General features: G+C 45.2%; 1 protein-coding gene across 1 annotated transcript in view; it reads right to left on the bottom strand.

Moving 5' to 3' along the window:
- The window catches only part of LOC311108017 (protocadherin Fat 2-like), a 76,295-nt gene that overhangs the window by 3,175 nt on the left and 48,417 nt on the right, over positions 1–24,703 (bottom strand). The window contains exons 18-27 of the mRNA XM_084150652.1: positions 19,850–20,061; positions 18,042–18,179; positions 17,116–17,259; positions 13,528–13,725; positions 10,880–11,720; positions 9,989–10,146; positions 6,458–6,956; positions 5,648–5,801; positions 3,035–3,134; positions 973–1,435 (exon numbers count right to left, since the gene is read on the bottom strand). Of these exons, the coding sequence (XP_084006778.1) occupies positions 973–1,435; positions 3,035–3,134; positions 5,648–5,801; positions 6,458–6,956; positions 9,989–10,146; positions 10,880–11,720; positions 13,528–13,725; positions 17,116–17,259; positions 18,042–18,179; positions 19,850–20,061 (2,907 nt within the window). The remainder of the gene's footprint in view (positions 1–972; positions 1,436–3,034; positions 3,135–5,647; positions 5,802–6,457; positions 6,957–9,988; positions 10,147–10,879; positions 11,721–13,527; positions 13,726–17,115; positions 17,260–18,041; positions 18,180–19,849; positions 20,062–24,703) is intronic.

Genomic DNA, 24,703 nt, shown 5'->3' with positions numbered 1-24,703 from the left:
TATCCCTGTTAGGCCTACTGCTGCTAGGTAGCTCTCTCTCTGCTCTCCCCCTCCCCTCTCCCTGTTAGGCCTACTGCTGCTAGGTAGCTCTCTCTCTGCTCTCCCCCTCCCCTCTCCCTGTTAGGCCTACTGCTGCTAGGTAGCTCTCTCTCTGCTCTCCCCCTCCCCTCTCCCTGTTAGGCCTACTGCTGCTAGGTAGCTCTCTCTCTGCTCTCCCCCTCCCCTCTCCCTGTTAGGCCTACTGCTGCTAGGTAGCTCTCTCTCTGCTCTCCCCCTCCCCTCTCCCTGTTAGGCCTACTGCTGCTAGGTAGCTCTCTCTCTGCTCTCCCCCTCCCCTCTGTCTGTCCTTGATTGCAGGAGTGAAGTCTGGTGTGCGGGAGTCAGGGTTCCAGCTGCAGCTCATTCACCATAATCACCTCAGCCTTTAAGACCCGGTCAAACTTGCCACTCATCGTCAGATCATAGTCAAGACGACCATATTATTGGAACCTGACTCCTGCCTCCGCTTCACTCCTGCCACCACCATCCTGCTTTCCACTACCGGACCTCCCTTTTGGACTCACCACGGACACTAGGACATTACGGTACCACACCTGCTCTGAACCTGGATCTATTACCCTCCCTGTAAACCTGGACTTGCTCTTCCCCTATTATTGGAAACCTGGACAAATTGAACTTTGTAAATAAACCTGTTAAACCTTCTCTGGCTCGGTGTAGTTGTCTGCATTTGGGTTCAAATCCAGTTAAATCATGACACATTCACCTTCAGACACTTTACCTTTTGTGTGTCTCATCGGTCATGTCAATTAAATGCTGTCACTTATTTTGGGATAAAGTGAAGACCGGCAAGGCATGTCTAGTACGCTACTACCACAGTTATCAATCAATTAACAACTCAGACAGCTGGTATCTACTCCAATTTCCCCTCTGGGGATTATTAACTTTTATATAATTAATTTTCAATTAACTCACCTTCATAGTCCTGATCCCAGTGGTGTTTCCTGAGGGACTCGTTGTCAGAGATGGATAAAGGTGGAGTAGGGAGGATGGGGGCCACACTACACACCACAGGCCCTTGTGGCTTCTGCTTCCCGGCCCTTAGGCTTACCTGGGACCCCAGCCCCAGGTCCATCTGGCTGTGAGGCCTCAGAGACCTGAAGGGACTGTTATCCAGGTCGTTACCGGAACCTATCAGCGTGCTCATCTCTATTGGGCTGACCTCTGGAGTGTCGGCCATCATGGATTTGGCCAGACTGGGTTGGAAGTAACCGTTGGAGTCCTGAACACAGACATGCTTCTTCTTCTGTTGGACATAGCGTTTGTAGACGCAGACGAAGACACCGACCAGGAAGAAAACCCCCGTCAAGCTGGCACAGATCTCCACGATCTCGATGTAGCCCAGCCCGGCGGACACCTGTATTGATGAGGACTCACTCTTGACGGCGGAGTTAAAAAAAAAAATCGTAATGTTTATTTCCTGCAATTTAAATTTTTTTTGCCATGTGGCGTAGACAAAATGTTGCAATTTTAAAGCAAGTTTTCTGCAGTTCTACCCATTTTGCCATGGGGTGGAGAGACATTTTAGCAGTTTTAAAGAAAATGTCAGTCCATTCTACACATTCTGCCATGTTAATGATATCTGAGTGACTAACACAATCAATGGGGGCGCCCTGGAGGTCAGGGCCCCTGGGCACGTGCCCAGTGTGCCCGGTCGGTATTCGGAGATGACTACAAGTAACTGGCTAGACTAACTTACTAATCTAAAAATTGTTAGCTGACATGGCTCGTTGAGTGACTGTCAGTGACTGACATAACAATAGAAAAACTGCTGATGCACAACCAAATGTGAAACTTGCACCTTGTGTGTTCTACTATTCTACTCTCAACAAGAAGTTTGAGACCCTGGGGCCCTGGGGCCCTAAGTGTCCGCTTCTGTCGTTTATGCCTGGAGCCGGCCCTGGCTTTACCAAAACACCATTAGTGGAAAAATGCTAAACTGACACAAGATCAGCGTCTAGGGCTCAGGTGTCAAACTCATTCCACGGAGGGCCGAGTGTCTGCGGGTTAACTCATTCCACGGAGGGCCGAGTGTCTGCGGGTTAACTCATTCCACGGAGGGCCGAGTGTCTGCGGGTTAACTCATTCCACGGAGGGCCGAGTGTCTGCGGGTTAACTCATTCCACGGAGGGCCGAGTGTCTGCGGGTTAACTCATTCCACGGAGGGCCGAGTGTCTGCGGGTTAACTCATTCCACGGAGGGCCGAGTGTCTGCGGGTTAACTCATTCCACGGAGGGCCGAGTGTCTGCGGGTTAACTCATTCCACGGAGGGCCGAGTGTCTGCGGGTTAACTCATTCCACGGAGGGCCGAGTGTCTGCGGGTTAACTCATTCCACGGAGGGCCGAGTGTCTGCGGGTTAACTCATTCCACGGAGGGCCGAGTGTCTGCGGGTTAACTCATTCCACGGAGGGCCGAGTGTCTGCGGGTTAACTCATTCCACGGAGGGCCGAGTGTCTGCGGGTTAACTCATTCCACGGAGGGCCGAGTGTCTGCGGGTTAACTCATTCCACGGAGGGCCGAGTGTCTGCGGGTTAACTCATTCCACGGAGGGCCGAGTGTCTGCGGGTTAACTCATTCCACGGAGGGCCGAGTGTCTGCGGGTTAACTCATTCCACGGAGGGCCGAGTGTCTGCGGGTTAACTCATTCCACGGAGGGCCGAGTGTCTGCGGGTTAACTCATTCCACGGAGGGCCGAGTGTCTGCGGGTTAACTCATTCCACGGAGGGCCGAGTGTCTGCGGGTTAACTCATTCCACGGAGGGCCGAGTGTCTGCGGGTTTTCCCTCCTCCCTTGTACTTGGTTGATGAATTAAAAAGGTCACTGATTAGTAAAGGAATCCCCTCACCTGGTACAGATGACACTAGGCCCTCCATGGAATGAGTTTGACACCCCTGGTCTAGGGCAACTTCATCCTACACCTACTAAAACCAGATACACAGAGCATTATGGGTACTGTAGTTTAGCATGGCACAATACCTGGGGCAGAGGGTCGCAGTGGGTGGAGCCCCCAGAAAAGGTACAGTTATACCCTCCTAGACACGGGTTGGGAGAGCATCTGTCGATTAGGCTCTGACACCTAAAGAAGAAGAATACTTTATTGTCCATTATCTTGCAAAGAACGGAAATTAGGCTTTTCCCTTGAAGTTCCTTTTCCAAGGAAAGAGGACAAACAGCAGAATTAGGCTTAATCAGTCCCTGAACCAATGAGACTAGGAGCACGCCATTGGTAACATTCCATGACTAACCAAAAAGAATCAGAACAACTGTACTATATGGTAGGTGGGGAGGACTTAAAGAATCAGAACAACTGTACTATATGGTAGGTGGGGAGGACTTAAAGAATCAGAACAACTGTACTATATGGTAGGTGGGGAGGACTTAAAGAATCAGAACAACTGTACTATATGGTAGGTGGGGAGGACTTAAAGAATCAGAACAACTGTACTATATGGTAGGTGGGGAGGTCTTAAAGAATCAGAACAACTGTACTATATGGTAGGTGGGGAGGACTTAAAGAATCAGAACAACTGTACTATATGGTAGGTGGGGAGGACTTAAAGAATCAGAACAACTGTACTATATGGTAGGTGGGGAGGTCTTAAAGCTGAGAGAAACGTCAACACTAGAAGGTGGTATAATAATGTGTGGGTCTTTTTGTCCTCAACATGCAAACACTAATTATCTTGTAAATTAAGTTGATTTCTGGACGTCGTCATCGGAGAAGTGTGTGGGGGGAAAGCTAACAGTGTGTTAATACCGAGGCTTCAGGGATGGGAGGGATTGCTGTGTGAGAGATACATACAGTTGAAGTCGGAAGTTTACGTACACTTAGGTTGGAGTCATTAAAACTCGTTTTTCAACCACTGCACAAATTTCTTGTTAACAAACTATAGTTTTGGCAAGTCGGTTAGGACATCTACTTTGTCCATGACACAAGTAATTTTTCCAACAATTGTTTACGGACAGATTATTTCACTTATAATTCACTGTATCACAATTCCAGTGGGTCAGAAGTTTACATACACTAAGTTGACTGTCCCTTTAAACAGCTTGGAAAATTCCAGAAAATGATGTGGCTTTAGAAGCTTCTGATAGGCTAATTGACATCATTTGAGTCAATTGGAGGTGTACCCAGACCCGTCGCCAGACCTCAGACTTAAGGGGGGCATATGAAATGCATGGGAGGGCAGGGCACAGTTATTATTAGCCTACAGTACGTATATTTAATAATAAATTCCCTCAAGTGGGGGGGGGCACAAGCATTTTTGGGGGCGGGCCCGGCCCCCTATGGCCCGCCCATAGCGACGGGTGTGGGTGTACCTGTGGATGTATTTCAAGGCCTACCTTCAAACTCAGTGCCTCTTTGCTTGACATCATGGGAAAATCAAAAGAAATCAGCAAAGACCTCAGAAAAAAAATTGTAGACCTCCACAAGTCTGGTTCATCCTTGGGAGCAATTTCCAAATGCCTGAAGGTACCACGTTCATCTGTACAAACAATAGTACGCAATTATAAACACCATGGTACCACGCAGCCGTCATACCGCTCAGGAAGGAGACGCGTTCTGTCTCCTAGAGATGAACGTACTTTGGTGCAAAAAGTGCAAATAAATCCCAGAACAACAGCAAAGGACCTTGTGAAGATGCTGAAGGAAACAGGTACAAAAGTATCTATATCCACACTAAAACGAGTCCTATATCGACATAACCTGAAAGGCCGCTCAGCAAGGAAGAAGCCACTGCTCCAAAACCGCCATAAAAAAGCCAGACTACGGTTTGCAACTGCACATGGAGACAAAGATCGTACTTTTTGGAGAAATGTCCTCTGGTCTGATGAAACAAAAATATAACTGTTTGGCCATAATGACCATCGTTATGTTTGGAGGAAAAAGGGGGGTCTTGCAAGCCGAAGAACACCATCCTAACCGTGAAGCACGGTGGTGGCAGCATTATGCTGTGGGGGTGCATTGCTGCAGGAGGGACTGGTGCACTTCACAAAATAGATGGCATCATGAGGAAGGACAATTATGTGGATATATTGAAGCAACATCTCAAGACATCAGTCAGGAAGTTAAAGCTTGGTCGCATATGGGTCTTCCAAATGGACAATGACCCCAAGCATACTTCCAAAGTTGTGGCAAAATGGCTTAAGGACAACAAAGTCAAGGTATTGGAGTGGCCATCACAAAGCCCTGACCTCAATCCTATGGAAAATGTGTTGGCAGAACTGAAAAACCGTGTGCGAGCAAGGAGGCCTACAAACCTGACTCAGTTACACCAGCTCTGTCAGGAGGAATGGGCCAAAATACACCCAACTTATTGTGGGAAGTTTGTGGAAGGCTACCCGAAACGTTTGACCCAAGTTAAACAATTTAAAGGCAATGCTACCAAATACTAATTGAGTGTATGTAAACCTCTGACCCACTGGGAATGTGATGAAAGAAATAAAAGCTTATATAAATAATTCTCTCTACTACATTTCACATTCTTAAAATAAAGTGGTGATCCTAACTGACCTAAGACAGGGAATATTTACTAGGATTAAATGTTTTTGGCTAAGGTGTATGTAAACTTCCGACTTCAACTGTACCTGCTTCCAGCCATATGCAGTTGGCAGTTGCAGATGTAACCTTGACTCTTTGGCACGCACACCCCACCGTGGGCGCAGGGCTGGGAGGCACAGGGGTTGTTGTCCAGCTCACAGCGAGGGCCATTGAAGGGTTCTGGACAGCTGCAGCGGAACCCTGGAGGGTAAATCAACATATAAACAGGAAGAGAGATCAGCCTACTGAAGATGGTCAAAGTTCTAGAACACCATGAAAGTTCTCTTACTCTCTCATTAACAACAGAGGGATTCTAATGAAGGATAGGATACAAACTATTTCAAAAAGTGGAATATAGGGTAGAGATTTTTGTAAAGAAAGTTTGGTTACATCCAGTTGTTGTGAGGCCTGGTTGTTCAGTTTGCACCTAAGTACTCTATTTGAACTTCCCCGTAGAACAATTATGATAATATTTTATAGACTAGATGACTCCTCCAATCTGTTCAAACACTGTAGTTTGTTCAACATTGTATTCCATATTGGTGATTGAATGTCCACCCTCGCAGAGGTAAAAATCAGTTGTTGTTGAAGGGATGCTAGACAATGTACCATAAGTATAGTTACATCTCAGAACAAATATCAATAAACAACACTGACGTTTTCTCTAAACCTGTAGGCTTGGTTGCTACCTTGAATGTTGTGGGTGAAGGCTTACAGTATGCTATTTGTGTTGTGGGTAAAGGCTTACAGTATGCTATTTGTGTTGTGGGTAAAGGTTTACAGTATGCTATTTGTGCTGTTTGTAGACTTTGACACTATTGGGGAGTGATACAGTATCCCAAGGTTAAGAAACTGACCTCCATTTGATCCCTCCTCACAGGTTCCTCCATTCAGACACGGGTTACTGGCACAGCTGTTCATCCTGACCTGGTTGACGCAGCACTGGTAGACCCCAAACACCCTCCTCCTCCCAGGCCCATTCCACTCCTTATCCTCCGCTGTCCTGATAGGCTCCCCATTCAGCTCCATACCGTCCAGGCATCCTGCCAAGCCTTGTGCCTGGGTCTGGGCCATGGCCTGGGTTTCTCTAGAGGTGGTGGTGGTGGGAGAAGAACCAGGGCCAGGGGGGCCAGCGAGGATCAGAGCCCCATGGGGCTGCATCAGATGGCAGGGTTCAGAGAGGACGACCTGGGTTGAGTGAACGTGGTCCAGGGTGAGTCTGAGGACGGTGCCGTTGACCTCCAGAAGGACGTGGTGCCACCGCCCGTCTGACACCACTGGGGCTGTGTGGACACGCAGGGAAGCCGGGAGCATGTTTCCACAGAGGTACATGAACCTCAACTCTCCACCCATCAGCTGTGGAAGACAATAGAAGAGAACACATCAGCACAAACGTGCAGAACACTGCTCCTCCTAACACTGTAGACACACCCACGACAGTACACCTGTATACTTTACATGAACCTCAACTGTACTTTACATCAACCTTTACATCAACCTCAACTTTACTTCACATGAACCTCAACTTTACTTTACCTGCCTGACATACAGACCATACCAGACGAACCTGACGTGAATCAACTCCAGTTAGAGAAAAATCGAATTACTGTGTTCAGCGTGCACACCGATTACGTCCAAAATGGAACCCTATTCCCTATTTAGTGCACTACTTTTTACCGGAGCCCTATGGGCCCTGGAGGTGGGCTAGCTCCCCGCAGGAGATGTTTATGATCAGAGGGTGTCCTCTACAGCCACTGTGACCAGTAGCATTAAAGACTATCTGCTTCTTTACCGTGTCTTTCTAGCACACGTCTCCTTGATAATAATATGGGGCTGTTTTGTTAGACTTCAGTGCGGCTTTTGACATTATCGATCATAGTCTGCTGCTGGAAAAATGTATGTGTTATGGCTTTACACCCCCTGCTATAATGTGGATAAAGAGTTACATTTTTACATTTTAGTCATTTAGCAGACGCTCTTATCCAGAGCGACTTACAGTTAAGTGAGTGCATACATTATTATTTTTTCATACTGGCCCCACATGGGAATCGAACCCACAACCCTGCTGTTGCAAACGACATGCTCTACCAACTGAGCTAACAGAACCCAGAGGGTGTTCTTTAATGGAAGCCTCTCAAACTGAATCTAGGTAGAATCAGGAATTCCCCAGGGCAGCTGTTTAGGCCCCTTACTTTTTTCCATCTTTACTAACGACATGCCACTGGCTTCGAGTAAAGCCAGTGTGTCTATGTATGTGGATGAGTCAACACTATACACGTCAGCTGCTACAGCAACTGAAATAACTGCAACACTTAATAAAGAGTTGCAGTTCGTTTCGGAATGGGTGGCAAGGAATAAGTTAGTCCTAAATATTTCCAAAACTAAAAGCATTGTATTTGGGTCAAATCATTCACCAAACCCTAAACCTCAACTACATCTCATAATGAATAATGTGGAAATTGAGCAAGTTGAGGTGACTAAACTGCTTGGAGTAACCCTGGATTGTAAACTGTCGTGGTCAAAGCATATTGATACAACAGTAGCTAAGATGGGGAGAAGTATGTCCATAATAAAGCGCTACTCTACCTTCTTAACAGCACTATCAACAAGGCAGGTCCTACAGGCCCTAGTTTTGTCGCACCTGGACTACTGTTCAGTAGTGTGGTCAGGTGCCATAAGGAGGGACTTGGGAAAGAGCCATGACTACATGGAACTCTATTCCACATCATGGAACTCAGTCAAGCAGTAAAATCAGATTGAAAAAACAGATAAAACTACACATTCTGGTACAGCGCAGACTGTGAAGAGACACACACACACACACAGGCACACACACAGCATTCGCAAACACATACTAACACACGCACTCTACACACACACATTTTGATATTGTTATTTTGCTGTATTATTGATTTTGTATTGTAAATATGTTATGGTAGAGTAGTGTGTAATAAGGTGTTGTGTTATGGATTGTTTTATTGTATGTCAATTGTGGTTGGACCCCAGGAAGAGTAGCTGCTGCCTTGGCAGCCGCTAATGGAGATCCGTAATAAATACAAATACAAACACAAACAGATCTAAGCTGTCACTATTGTTAAAGTGGTTTTAACTGACAAGTCCTCCTTTTCTTCGTTCTCCACAGGCTTGTCACGGGTGGTTTTATTCAAATTGGTAAAATCATTTCCACTTCAAAGGTAATTTAGTTAAAAGAATGTGGAATACATGAAAAAGATTTAGCCGGTGATTGTTACAGCAGGTCCTAAACTTAACTTCCATTTCAGACGTTTCTGAAGGATGGATGCTCCCTTTTTTCTTTTAGAATATTGATGAGATTTGGGAATTGATAAGAATTTGTTCAAGGTGCGGTGAAGCCTAACTCTCAAGGGAAACACATAAATTGATAACCATGTTTAGCAATTCCTTTTGAAGCAATTTTCTTACAAGAAAAGGGACCCATGTGCCAGGAATATAATATAAATCGTGAACAATTGGAATATTCTATCTATTACGTGAATTCAATGTCACACAAATGAAGAAAAATCCATTGGGAGATGTGTTGCATGCATGTATTTCAAGTGCAGGCCAAGGAGTTTCATCTGAGCACTGAGGATTCTTCATTCCTCTCATCAAAATGTACAATCATTTAATATTCCCTTTAAACTTTATGTGGTAAAACTACATCAGCCCCAAGCTGACTCTAGCTCAACATTCCAAACCCCAGCAACAATTAGCCTACGTACCAGATCTGTTTTTGTGATGTCTTGCCAACTCTTAAACTTAAGTCTTGAACTAAATTTCAATTCCAGAGAAGTGTATGAAGGATGTGCTGGTCCTTTAAAAAAAAAAAAAAAATTAAACTCAGAGTATTGAGTTTGTCAAGGCAGAAAACAGATCTGGGACCAGGCTATGAAAGAACTGATGGAAACGGGGACATGGAGATGGAGACAGCCCTCACCACAACACGGTTGGATCAGTTAAAAAGTCCCATTGATCAACTGACACAGACAAAGCCAGCAGAGTGACTGATGTGATAAGAGACCAGTGTGATTGATCCTGGAATCCACACCGGAATGTTCTCTTCCAGATAAACACAGCCCTCTGATATGCAATCAGGCATTTAGATTAGGGCATATATTCTATAAACACAATGTCTGCAACAGTACTGGGGGAAAGCCAAGGAAAATGAATATGTTGCTTTTATGATCTCTGATTATAATGTAGTGCAATGCAATTTACAATTGTATGCATGATATTGTAAAGCACTGATGTAAAATGGGCTGTAAATCACATTGAACTGATTGAATGAGCTACGAGAGACTGCAAAAGCAAATAACAATGTGTGTTTCTTGATCTCTGATAATAATGAATGCATGTGAGCTTTACAATACCGTCAAGGTCCCCCAGTTGGTTGCATTGGTATTCATGACAATGCCTTGTTGCTGGAAGGTCTTGATGTGAAGAGAGAGACGGAAGTTCTGATTCTCCTCCTCCTCCGTCGGGTACAGGTATTTCAGATAGCCATTCCCGTCAAAACTCACGGCAGACTCTGAAGTTGGAAAAACAGTGCAAATGTTTAAATGTGATTTGTGTGATTTCGTCAAGAACACGTCTAGTTAACATGTAGGCCTAATATTTAAAACACTCATTGTGGATGACTATCTGGCCTATCTGAGGAATAGTCACTCAAATTTGTTCTCATAATCAAAATCTGCTTGATCAAACAGACTTTCATGTAGGAATCTTTCAAAGTTCATACAAATAATGTAATAAAATAAAAATAAATTCCCTCATGTATTTTGTTTCAGCCTCAGATCTTCCATGGCGCTTTCCTAGAGATACTATATTTGGTTTGTTGAGGCTTTGGGTTTAGCCAAAACAGTCTAAATAAAGAGGTGATAACCTCAACGGAATACCTCCACTAAATATGTCTGCCAGGCAGACAACAAAAGACCCACAACAAGCAGATAATCACTAGTACTATCCTGGAGGCCCCAAGCTGCCTTCTGCACCCAGCTAATCCCCGTAGGAATGTGAAGTGAGTTAGATCATGAAGGGGGTGACTTCAGGCGCCTACTATGATCATAGAGAGGTCGGAGCCTATTTGACAGATAGGGTTCAAACCCAGGTCTACTGTGTGCTCAAAGTACGCGTTAGCCCACTATACCAAAGCCTAGGCATTGACTTGGCGAGCTAATGCAATTCTTCACGTCTCGGGCACGTCTCACACAAGCTTGATAAGTAACCTTGACGAGCCACCAAACCACCTCCGTTACACCTACCGTTGCAGGAGCAGACACTCTCCCAGGTGTGTTGTGGGGTGATGAAGCCGGCCCTGGCTGTGGCGTAGTGGCTCAGCCTCTCCCCTCTCATCTGGACTGAGTTCCTGCATCCTCTAGGAGGGCATTCTGTCCCTAGACACCCATTATGATGCACCCTGAGAACACTCAGTCCCAACGAGTCTTCTATGTCAGCGATGATCCCTGCCAGCCGGTTGGTTGGTAACGGTTCTACAGTTCCACCATGTGGCCTCCATAGCAGCAGAACATCCAGGACCAGGGAGTTGGGTTGCTGCTGTAGGCTCACCAGATGGAGGTCTTGCCTGGTTATACCCAGGGCTGTGCTGAGACTCCTCTGGAGGCCTCTCCAGTGGTGCCCCAGGAACTCCTCCGGGGAAAGCCCATCCAGCTGCAGAGTGAGCCCTGCGTCCAGGGCCTGCTGGGTGGGTTTCCACACATGGACCTTCACCCCGGCCCACACGCTGAACTTCCCATCGGAGACGCTGACATTGAGGGAGTAGAGACCAGGTTTCAGGTCTTCGTCGGCCCAGATCTTCCCATCCACCAGGTCCACAGAGAACCTGGAGAGGCCTCCAGAGGGGCCTGAGCTCGGCCCTGGGTCTCCCCCACCGGGAGACTCCGAGACCAGCTTGTAGTGTAGGATGTCATGCAGGTCCTGGTCGGAGGCATGGAGCTTGCCTATGACTCGGTTGGAGAAGCTGTCTCCTGTGGTGCTGATGAAGACTTCCAGGGGCATCACCGAAGGAGGGTACTTGCTCTGCTCAGTGACGTTGATCTTCACCACACAGATGGAGGAGAGAGGAGGGTGACCGCTGTCTGTCACCTAAGGTAAGGACATGAATAGAAGCATACATTATCTAATGTCAGTATCTGCTAATGTCAGTATCTGCTAATGTCAGTATCTGCTAGTACTGTGTATGTAGAAAGTTTGAGTCCATTTTGACATCCCAAATAACCAGTAGGCATGTACAGTTGAAGTCGGAAGTTTACATACACCTTAGCCAAATACATTTAAACTCAGTTTTTCACAATTCCTGACATTTAATCCCAGTAAGAATTCCCTGTTTTAGGTCAGTTTGGATCACCACTTTATTTTAAGAATGTGAAATGAGAGAATAATAGTAGAGAGAATGATTTATTTCAGCTTTTATTTCTTTCATCACATTCCCAGTGGGTCAGAAGATTACATACACTCAATTAGTATTTGGTAGCATTGCCTTTAAATTGTTTAACTTGGGTCAAACGTTTCTGGGTAGCCTTCCACAAGCTTCCCACAGTAAATTGGGTGAATTATGGCCCATTCCTCCTGACAGTGCTGGTGTAACTACATCAGGTTTGTAGGCCTCCTTGCTCGCACATGCTTTTTCAGTTCTGCCAACACATTTTCTATAGGATTGAGGTCAGGGCTTTGTGATGGCCACTCCAATACCTTGACTTCGTTGTCCTTAAGCCATTTTGCCACAACTTTGGAAGTATGCTTGGGGTCATTGTCCATTTAGAAGACACATTTGCGACCAAGCTTTAACTTCCTGATTGATGTCTTGAGATGTTCCTTCAATATATCCACATAATTTTCCTTCCTCATGATGCCATCCATTTTGTGAAGTGCACCAGTCCCTCCTGCAGCAAAGCACCCCCAAAGCATGATGCTGCCACACACGTGCTTCACGGTTTGAATGGTGTTCTTCGGCTTGCAAGCCCCCCTTTTTCTTCCAAACATAACGATGGTCATTATGGCCAAACAGTTCTATTTTTGTTTCATCAGACCAGAGGACATTTCTCCAAAAAGTACGATCTTTGTCCCCATGTGCAGTTGCAAACCGTAGTCTGGCTTTTTTATGGCGGTTTTGGAGCAGTGGCTTCTTCCTTGCTGAGCGGCCTTTCAGGTTATGTCGATATAGGACTCGTTTTACTGTTGTACCTGTTTCCTCCAGCATCTTCACACCAAAGTACGTTAATCTCTAGGAGAGAGAACGCGTCTCCTTCCTGAGCGGTGTGACGGCTGCGTGGTCCCATGGTGTTTATACTTGTGTACTATTGTTTGTACAGATGAACGTGGTACCTTCAGGCGTTTGGAAATTGCTCCCAAGGATGAACCAGACTTGTGGAGGTCTACAATTTTTTTTCGGAGGTCTTGGCTGATTTCTTTTGATTTTCCCATGATGTCAAGCAAAAAGGCACTGAGTTTGAAGGTAGGCCTTGAAATACATCCACAGGTACACCTCCAATTGACTCAAATTATGTCAATTAGCCTATCAGAAGTTTCTAAAGCCATGACCTCATTTTCTGGAATTTTCCAAGCTGTTTAAAGGCACAGTCAATTAAGTGTATGTACACTTCTGACCCATTGGAATTGTGATACAGTGAATTATAAGTGAAATAATCTGTCTGTAAACAATTGTTGGAAAAATTACTTGTGTCATGCACAAAGTAGATGTCCTAACCGACTTGCCAAAACTACAGTTTGTTAACAAGAAATGTGTGGAGTGGTTGGAAAACGAGTTTTAATGACTCCAACCTAAGTGTATGTAAACTTCCGACTTCAACTGTAAGTCTCAGATAAACAGATTACAACCAGGTAAATATGTTTTGCCAGCAGGGATCCGTTTTGTTACAGGATTATTCGTTACCTGTATTTTCAGTAGGTGCTGTGGCTTGATCTTCTTCTTCAGAGGGGCAGAGATGGACAACAGGCCTCCCTGGTCCACGTGGAAGCGGCGGTCCTCGTTCCCAGACACGATGTGGAAAGTGAAGGGAGGTCCATTCTGAGGGGTGTCTCTGTCTGTGACCACCAGCTGGAGGATGCTGCTACCAATGGCCTCGCCCTCCTGACAAGGAACATACGGTAGCATCATTAGCTATGTAGTCATGCTATCATACGAACTAGGTCAAGCCTTCCATGACACCTCGTTTCCACAAGGGGCTAAAACAAGACAGCCCCTAGTGATTTTACTACATTGCAAAAACTTTCTGATCTTATCTCGAAGAGTGAAACATTTAAAAGGTTTCCAGTGAATGCTGGAAGTTTCCACCTGCCCTGAATGCTACAGGGCGAATGCCTGAAGTTTCCACCTGCCCTGAATGCTACAGTGCTTGGCTGAGTGCTGGAAAGAAGATGATCTCAAACCATAGTGTGTATGTGCAATGTGCTACAATTTGGCAGAGCAAGCACACACACCTAACCTTCTCCTCAGATCGTTCCATTTCAGTTGAGACTGCTGGAACAGGTCACTGAAACACAGTGCCGTGTTGGCAGAGATAAGGCTAATAGAAAATAGAGAGAGTGAACAAATGTGAAGGAGGAGGATGAAGGCCAGTGATGAAGATGCCTCTAGTGACATGCTGACGCCAGCCTGGCGTGTTGATTCAATATGGCATTGTCCGGATGGACGGCCGTGTATTTGCATCTCACACCTTTGCCGTTGCAAAACTCTGGGATGAGACGTTCCCACGGAAGTCCTGGGGAAACTGACGCTAGTAAATAAATGTTACTGTGTGAATTAAATTGTCATGTTTGGATTGTTTCAAGAGTTCATAAAGAGCTATGCATTTTTATACATGTTATTGTGCTGTAAGTAAGTTGTGTGGATTTATTTGTTACAGAGAACCTGTGTTATTCTGTTCATCGGACGGCGGATAGTTCAAAGAGGAGCGACACAGATGTGGACTCCTATTATTTAAATTGGGTTGATTAGATTAGAATCTGGATGTGTTGTTCCTGTCTATTGTTTTTACTAGGAAAGTGCTACGAAATGTAAATTCAGGTTGGGGGTGAGTTCCTGCTTGAATTTGGTTAAAAGGACAGTGATTTTTGCTCATATTTTGAGAACTTGTTAGCAAGCTCCTGTGTGTATCAGACATGTGTAACCATGTTAAGTCTTATTTAGTTGGTAGTCATTTACTCAGTGTATTCTGTAATGTATCATGTGTTTCATGTACACTGTCATTGTTTGAGTGTTAATTCTTACATAGCTAATAAAGCCTATTAGCTGAATTGAGTAAATGCATTCCTCGTTTTACAGAGTAATACGCTCATACAGTGCCTTGCAAAAGTGTTCATCCCCCTTGGTGTTTTTCCTATTTTGTTGCATTACAACCTGTAATTTAAATACATTTTTATTTGGATTTCATGTAATGGACATACACAAAATAGTCCAAATTGGTGAAGTGAAATGAAAAAAAGTACTTGTTTCAAAGAATTCAAAAAAATAAATAACGGAAAAGTGGTGCATGCATATGTATTCACCCCCTTTGCTATGAAGCCCCTAAATAAGATATGGTGCAACCAATTACCTTCAGAAGTCACAGAATTAGTTAAATAAAGTCCACCTGTGTGCAATCTAAGTGTTACATGATCTGTCACATGATCTCAGTATATATACACCTGTTCTGAAAGGCCCCAGAGTCTGCAACACCACTAAGCAAGGGGCACCACCAAGCAAGCGGCACCATGAAGACCAAGGAGCTCTCCAAACAGGTCAGGGACAAAGTTGTGGAGAAGTACAGATCAGGGTTGGGTTATAAAAAAATATCTGAAACTTTGAACATCCCACGGAGCACCATTAAATCCATTATTAAAAAATTTAAAGAATATGGCACCACAACAAACCTGCCAAGAGAGGGCCGCCCACCAAAACTCACGGACCAGGCAAGGAGGGCATTAATCGGAGAGGCAACAAAGAGACCAAAGATAACCCTGAAGGAGCTGCAAAGCTCCACAGGGGAGATTGGAGTATCTGTCCATAGGACCACTTTAAGCTGTACACTCCACAGAGCTGGGCTTTACGGAAGAGTGGCCAGAAAAAAGCCATTGCTTAAAGAAAAAAATAAACAAACACGTTTGGTGTTCGCCAAAAGGCATGTGGGAGACTCCCCAAACATATCAAAGAAGGTACTCTGGTCAGATGAGACTAAAATTGAAGTTTTTGGCCATCAAGGAAAATGCTATGTCTGGCGCAAACCCAACACCTCTCATCACCCCGAGAACACCATCGCCACAGTGAAGCATGGTGGTGGCAGCATCATGCTGTGGGGATGTTTTTCATCGGCAGGGACTGGGAAACTGGTCAGAATTGAATGAATGATGGATGGCACTAAATAGTGTAGTGATGCATGCTCAAGTTTCATTTATATTGTCATATTTCTTGTTTGTTTCACCCAAAAAAATATTTTGCATCTTCAAAGTGGTAGGCATGTTGTGTAAATCAAATGATACAAACCCCCAAAAAATCCATTTTAATTCCAGGTTGTAAGGCAACTGTCATGAATACAGCCGAGGCTGCCCCTCCTCCTTGCTCGGGCAGGCTTCGGCGTTTGTCGTCACCGGAGTACTAGCTGCCACCGATCGATGTTTCTGTGTTACACTAGTCTTGTCTTTATTATTCACACCTGTTACCCATTATGCTTATTTTTTTCCCTATAATTACCTCTGTTTTCCCTCCTGGGTTTGTGCGTGATTGTCCGTTGTTTTACGTCGTTTGGGGAGCTGTTGTGCTGCTCTTCCCTGCGTGGAGGGTTTGTTATGGTTTACTTTTGTTTTAGTAAATCCATTCATTTCTAAGTTCTGTGTCCTGCGCCTGATTCCGTTTCACCACTTCACCCAGACATTGACAGCAACAAAATAGGAAAAATGCCAAGGGGGGTGAATAGTTTGGCAAGCCACTGTATCCCATTATACCCTGCAACTATATTGTATCTGTTAACTACCTCATTTCCTACTTATTTTTGTCTAGTAAATAAAACCTTGAATTAATTATTTGCGACATTGAGTTCATTGGGTTATTAGGGTTACAGAGCTTGATGAAGTTTTAGAGTGAGAACATAGTAAATTGACTGTTGATTAAGACTATTGTTGATATAGGATTAATGGTATACCGGTTAATGATAACTACTGATAGAGTTCATTCAAGGGTCTCTCTATATATCAAACCCTTAATGGTGCCCCTCTTAGATTAATTTGGATAGGATAACCACATTAATTAAATCAATTAAATCAATTAATTATTCCAGTAATTAATCAATAAATGATCTTGAATATGAATTAGCCAAAAGTCACAGCACAAGCCTGATTGGTTCTTCAGCTCTCGACCATTCCACTCCTGCCTTCCTGGTGTGTAGATGCAGCCAAGGATAGCCAGCTGTTAGGATGCTGATCGTGTAGAGGGAGATAGAGGGAAACGGTGTGTGTGTGTGTAAGGTGAAGTGGCCTGTGTTGGTACCTGAAGGACCAGGTTGTGTTTGATCTGGGAGAAGATAGGTGGGTTGTCGTTGACATCGGACACGGTCAAGGTCACTTGGACCGCGGTAGACAGAGGAGGGTCTCCCTCATCAGCTGCTTGGACCGTCAGAGAGTAGTGAGTGATCTGGGAGAGGGAGAGAGACCAGTTAGATACAGGATATTAGTGTGAGTGATCTGGGAGAGGGAGAGAGACCAGTTAGATACAGGATATTAGTGTGAGTGATCTGGGAGAGGGACCAGTTAGATACAGGATATTAGTGTGAGTGATCTGGGAGAGGGAGAGAGACCAGTTAGATACCGTCAGAGAGTAGTGAGTGATCTGGGAGAGGGAGAGAGACCAGTTAGATACAGGATATTAGTGTGAGTGATCTGGGAGAGGGAGAGAGACCAGTTAGATACAGGATATTAGTGTGAGTGATCTGGGAGAGGGAGAGAGACCAGTTAGATACAGGATATTAGTGTGAGTGATCTGGGAGAGGGAGAGGGACCAGTTAGATACAGGATATTAGTGTGAGTGATCTGGGAGAGGGAGAGAGACCAGTTAGATACAGGATATTAGTGTGAGTGATCTGGGAGAGGGAGAGAGACCAGTTAGATACAGGATATTAGTGTGAGTGATCTGGGAGAGGGAGAGAGACCAGTTAGATACAGGATATTAGTGTGAGTGATCTGGGAGAGGGACCAGTTAGATACAGGATATTAGTGTGAGTGATCTGGGAGAGGGAGAGGGACCAGTTAGATACAGGACATTAGTGTTCTACTACTTTCTAGACTTCTTTCTCTTGGCTCCTTTTAAAGCAAAGGGCTTCAACAGTGCATCTCCAGCGAACCCTGTTCTGAGCAGTTTTTTCAACTATTCCAGGTGATTCCTTTCCCATATAAAAGCCCAAACTAAACCCCCCTCACCTCCTCTCTGTCCAGTGTAGCACTGACTATGATCTCTCCACTGCGAGGGTCGATGCTGAACTGACCCTGAGGGTCTCCACTGGAGATGGAATAGTGGATAAGGTTGTTCAATGGCCCATCCAGGTCGTTGGCTGTCACCTTGGAGTGAGAACAGAGGGGAAGGAGGGCAAAGGGGCAGAAGAGAAGAGGGGGGAGAGAAGAGAGGAGAGAGAAGAGAAGAGTGGGGAGAGAAGAGAAGAGGGGGGAGAGAAGAGAGGAGGGGGGAGAGAGGAGGGGGGAGAGAGGAGGGGGGAGAGAAGAGAAGAGGGGGGAGAGAAAAGAGGAGGGGGGAGAGAGGAGAGAGAAGAGAGGAGGGGGAGAGAGCAGGGGGGAGAGAATAGAGGAAAGAGAAGAGGGGGAGAGAAGAGAGGAGAGAGAAGAAGGGGAGAGAAGAGGGGGGAGAGAAGAGAGGAGAGAGAAGAGGGGGGCGAGAAGAGGGGGAGAGGAGAGGGGGAAGAGAAGAGGGGGGAGAGAAGAGGGGGAGAGGAGAGGGGGAAGAGAAGAGAGGAGAGAGAAGAGGGGAAGAGAAGAGAGGAGAGAGAAGAGAAGAGGGGGAAAAGAAGAGTGGGAAAAGAAGAGTGGGAAGAGAAGAGGGGGAGAGAAGAGAGGGGAGAGGAGGGGAGAGAGAAGAGGGGGAAGAGAAGAGTGGGAAGAGAAGAGAGGGGAGAGAAGAGAGGGGAGAGAAGAGAGGAGAGAGAAGAGAGGGGAGAGAAGAGAGAAGAGGGGGAAGAGAAGAGAGGGGACAGAAGAGAGGAGAGAGAAGAGAGGGGAGAGAAGAGACGGGAGAGAGAAGAGGGGGAAGAGAAGAGAGGAGAGAGAAGAGAGGGGAGAGAAGAGGGGGAGAGGAGAAGGGGAGAAGAGAGGGGAGAGAAGAGAGGGGAGAGAAGAGAGGGGAGAGAGGAGAGAGAAGATGGGGAGAGAAGAGAGAGGAGGGGAGAGAGAAGAGGGGGAAGAGAAGAGTGGGAAGAGAAGAGAGGGGAGAGAAGAGAGGGGAGAGAAGAGAGGGGAGAGGAGAGAGAAGAGAGGGGTGAGAAGAGAGAAGAGAGGAGAGAGAAGAGGGGGAAGAGAAGAGAGGGGACAGAAGAGAGGAGAGAGGAGAGAGAAGAGAGGGGAGAGAAGAGAGGGGAGAGAGAAGAGGGGGAAGAGAAGAGAGGAGAGAGAAGAGAGGGGAGAGAAGAGGGGGAGGGGAGAAGGGGAGAGGAGAGGGGAAGAGAAGAGGGGGAGAGAAGAGGGGGAGAGGGGGGAGAGGAGAGAGAAGAGAGGGGGAGAAGAGAGGAGAGAGGAGAGAGAAGAGGGGGAAGAGAAGAGTGGGAAGAGAAGAGAGGAGAGAGAAGAGGGGGAGAGGAGAAGGGGAGAGGAGAGGGGGAGAGAAGAGAGGAAGAGAAGAGGGGGAGAGAAGAGGGGGAGAGGGGGGAGAGGAGAGAGAAGAGAGGGGGAGAAGAGAGGAGAGAGGGGGGAGAGGAGAGAGAAGAGAGTGAGAGAAGAGGGGAGAGAGAAGAGAGGGGAGAGAGGAGTGGGGAGAGAAGAGTGAACAGTAAGCCTAATTGAACTGAGCTGCTTGAAAGAAATGACAGTAGTATTATTATTAGCTCAACCAAACTGCCATTTTCTCTAAGTACTTTGATGTGTTGCTGTCCAAATGCCAAATTCAAATTCAAAACAACTTTCATAGTCCCCTCTGGAAAATTACTTGTCATTGAACACATTGAATTGTGTATTACAATCACTGGTTTCTAAAGTGACAGTTGACAGTTGAGAGTGATAGCTACCTGCATCACCAAATCGCCAGGCGACAGGTCCTCTGAGATGTCAGCTCTGTAGTCTCTCTGTCCGAACACGGGCGCGTTGTCATTGACATCTGTGATGTTGATAATCACCATGGTGATGTCACTCAGAGTCGACTTGCCTCTCGTCCCCTCCACTGACAGGTAGTATTCACGACACAACTCAAAGTCCAAAGAGCCATTCAGTGCCAGAACACCTGAAAAAACACACAACACAAACCATATTCATTTATCTGACAGCCGTGTTAACGTGGTCTTGTGCACACTAACACAGCCCTGGGTTGACAGATGTGGGTTTTGAGTATATGTTCTGAGCCTTCAAAAAAATTTGAAAAATTACAGCAATTTCCAAACATGACCACAGCAACAATGTAATCAATTAATCTTGTGGTGCTCTTTTATTAAAAACAAAACGCTGACATGTTTCCACCTTGTGGTTTTTTTGTCAGCTCTTATCTGATTGTGTGTGTGTTCTGTTTCCAAAAAACATAAATCTAGTCATTGGCCTCGCAGTCAAACAGGTGTTGGGTGCTACCTGTAAATAGTACCAGGATGTAGAGAAATGGGCATTCTAAAACATACATCTGTTCCAGCCCAAGGTAACTACAGTACCATGATGTAGAGACATGGACATGTCAAGGTAACTACAGTACCAGGATGTAGAGACATGGACATGTCAAGGTAACTACAGTACCAGGATGTAGAGACATGGACATGTCAAGGTAACTACAGTACCAGGATGTAGAGACATGGACATGTCAAGGTAACTACAGTACCAGGATGTAGAGACATGGACATGTCAAGGTAACTACAGTACCAGGATGTAGAGACATGGACATGTCAAGGTAACTACAGTACCAGGATGTAGAGACATGGACATGTCAAGGTAACTACAGTACCAGGATGTAGAGACATGGACATGTCTTGGTAACTACAGTACCAGGATGTAGAGACATGGACATGTCAAGGTAACTACAGTACCAGGATGTAGAGACATGGACATGTCAAGGTAACTACAGTACCAGGATGTAGAGACATGGACATGTCAAGGTAACTACAGTACCAGGATGTAGAGACATGGACATGTCAAGGTAACTACAGTACCAGGATGTAGAGACATGGACATGTCAAGGTAACTACAGTACCAGGATGTAGAGACATGGACATTCTAAAACGTACATCTGTTCCAGCCCAAGGTACAGTTTTTTTGGATTGCTTACACACTAAAATTAAAAGTAGTACACTATTAGCAAAACCTTACACTCAAGAAGCAAAACATCAGCCCATATTTGCACAACTATAAGCACATTGTCAACCTTACACTTGTTGCAAAACTCTACACACAGTGATTTGCAAAACACTAAACACACTTAACATACATTACACACAAAAATATATCATGAAATCACGTCCTTGCAATACCAAAGCACTGACTGTCAAATTACCACACCGTCCAACCAATTGGTTCAACACAGTCATCAGGTGTGCAAACACTCGTTTGCTTAATTGTAGACACACCAATCAGGTGTATAAGCACTATAAAAAGCAGCAGGTGAGTTCATCGGTCTTCAAGCACAATGGAAAGAGTCAGAGAAAGAGTAAGACGAGGAGGAGGAGGAGGAGGAGGAGGAGGAGGAGGAGGAGGAGGAGGAGGAGGAAGAGGAAGAGGAAGAGAAGAAGGTGCTCAAAGAGGACCGAATCTGACAAATGAGATCCGCGCAACACTGGTTGACCACATTGTCAACCACGGCCTGACGCTGAGGGAGGCTGGACTGCGAGTACAGCCAAATCTAAGCCGATATACAGTGGCAAGTGTGATGAGAACATTTCGACTGGAAAATAGGTATTGTAAAAATATCATCATATCAAAAACATCTGCACGGTTTCAGTAACTGCTTACAGTACTATATTCTATGCACTATCAGCACTTCTGTTACCTTTTCCTGTGAAATTACTGTACTATTGTATACTGTTTTTTTTTCTACATAGGATTGAGGGTCAGGGACGACAAGGGGGAAGGCCTCCTATGTTCACAGAACAGCAAGAGAGGGAGATAGTAAACATGGTTTTGGCCAACAATGCTATAACACTCAAGCAGCTCCAAGCTAACATTGTCAATAACCACGCCATTTTCAACGATATCCATCAGGTCTCAACATCAACACTGGCACGCATCCTAAAAAAAAAACATATTCAAATGAAGCAAATTTATCGAGTGCCTTTCGAGCGCAATTCCGAAAGGGTGAAACGACTGCGGCATGATTATGCAGAGGTATGTATTCACTTTAGCAGTGTGATCTTGCATACTGTCTCATAATCTTTTACTGTACTGTAATATGTATACTAGATCTACACTGAACTACACAATTTTGCCTGACACTGTTTTTCAGAGAGTTTTACGAATGGATGGAGAGGAGATCCAGCATGAGTTCATTTACGTAGATGAGGCTGGGTTCAACCTGACGAGAACACGAAGGAGGGGAAGAAACATCATTGGCCACAGGGCTATAGTCAATGTCCCAGGGCAACGTGGGGGTAATATAACACTCTGTGCAGCCATTACACAGAATGGGGTCCTCCACCGCCATGCCCATATGGGCCCTTACAACACAGCACTCATACTTACATTCTTGGACCAATTGCACAACATAACAGCAGCAAATCAAATCGATCATATGCAATACATTGTTGTCTGGGACAATGTGTCTTTCCACCGCTCTGCTCTGGTTCAGAACTGGTTTCAGCAACATCCACATTTCACCGTCCTATATCTTCCACCATACTCTCCATTCCTCAACCCTATAGAATAGTTTTTCTCGGCATGGCGGTGGAAGGTATATGATCTCCGTCTCCAGGCTGAGGTACCCCTCATCCAAGCCATGGAGGAGGCCTGTGACCAGATGGAGGTAGCAGCAATACAAGGATGGATTCGTCATTCAAGACGTTTCTTTCCAAGGTGTCTTGCTAATGACAACATTGCCTGCGATGTTGATGAAATTCTCTGGCCAGATCCAGCTAGGCGAAGAGACAATGTCTAGTTATTTTTTGTAATTTTTTTGAACTTACAATACGTAAAGTGACGTTTGGTTACAGTATTATGAATCTCCATGTCAACATTTTGGGCGTGTTGAGAAATAAATGAGTTTCTTCAGTCTGCAACATTGGTCTTGTGTAGTGTTTGGTGAATTTACATTATATTTGTACTTTGTTGAGAGTAGCCTACTCTAATCATAGGGAAGTAGAAGTGCTAAAAGTGTTTTAGGTTTATCACAGCAGAGTGTAACTCGTGCAAACAGAGTATAGTAATGTGAAACGTGTGTGTTTCATATGGTAACAAAGTGTGGTTTTTAAAAAAGAAGTGTATAGTTTTTACAAGAGTGTTTAATTTTGCAAAGGATCTGTAGTGTTTTGCTAATTGGGTGTGTGGTTGTGCTAATTGTGTGTAGTGTTTTGAAAATCGTGCTTAAGCAATAAAAAAAAACTGTAACTACAGTACCAGGATGTAGAGACATGGACATGTCAAGGTAACTACAGTACCAGGATGTAGAGACATGGACATGTCAAGGTAACTACAGTACCAGGATGTAGAGACATGGACATGTCAAGGTAACTACAGTACCAGGATGTAGAGACATGGACATGTCAAGGTAACTACAGTACCAGGATGTAGAGACATGGACATGTCAAGGTAACTACAGTACCAGGATGTAGAGACATGGACATGTCAAGGTAACTACAGTACCAGGATGTAGAGACATGGACATGTCAAGGTAACTACAGTACCAGGATGTAGAGACATGGACATGTCAAGGTAACTACAGTACCAGGATGTAGAGACATGGACATGTCAAGGTAACTACAGTACCAGGATGTAGAGACATGGACATGTCTTGGTAACTACAGTACCAGGATGTAGAGACATGGACATGTCTTGGTAACTACAGTACCAGGATGTAGAGACATGGACATGTCAAGGTAACTACAGTACCAGGATGTAGAGACATGGACATGTCTTGGTAACTACAGTACCAGGATGTAGAGACATGGACATGTCAAGGTAACTACAGTACCAGGATGTAGAGACATGGACATGTCAAGGTAACTACAGTACCAGGATGTAGAGACATGGACATGTCTTGGTAACTACAGTACCAGGATGTAGAGACATGGACATGTCAAGGTAACTACAGTACCAGGATGTAGAGACATGGACATGTCTTGAGCAGATTGGAGTTTTCCTTTCTACTTTGTTCCAAGGACAGCTCTGCCTCAAGGCCAGAAATAATTCTTATTGGTTAAGTTTAGACAAGGGATGTCCATAGCAGGAAGGTGTTTGCCATAATATTGGGTATGGATCGTGATTTTAGAAATATTCGACATTTGGCTTGTCTCACGTTATCTGAACATTTACATTTTACATTTTACATTTTAGTCATTTAGCAGACGCTCTTAACCAGAGCGACTTACAGGAGCAATTAGGGTTAAGTGCCTTGCTCAAGGGCACATTAACGTCATTTAGCAGACGCTCTTAGCCAGAGCGACTCACAAATTGGTGCGTTCACCCTATAGCCAGTGGGATAACCACTTTACAATTTGGGGGGGGGGGGGGGGGGGGTTAGAAGGAATACTTTAGCCTATCCCAGGTATTCCTTAAAGAGGTGGGGTTTCAAATGTCTCCGGAAGGTGGTGAGTGACTCCGCTGTCCTGGCGTCGTGAGGGAGCTTGTTCCACCATTGGGGTGCCAGAGCAGCGAACAGTTTTGACTGAACATCCCTTGCTGTAGCTATGGTTACAAAAGCCACAAAGTGCAGCAGTACAGTACATTGGATTTATGCACCA

The sequence above is a fragment of the Coregonus lavaretus genome (genome assembly GCF_964263955.1).
Source record: "Coregonus lavaretus genome assembly, chromosome: 32".
Classification (NCBI taxonomy): Eukaryota; Metazoa; Chordata; class Actinopteri; order Salmoniformes; family Salmonidae; genus Coregonus; species Coregonus lavaretus.
The sequence above is the reverse complement of the archived record's forward strand: the minus strand, read 5'-3'. Positions and strand labels throughout refer to the sequence as shown.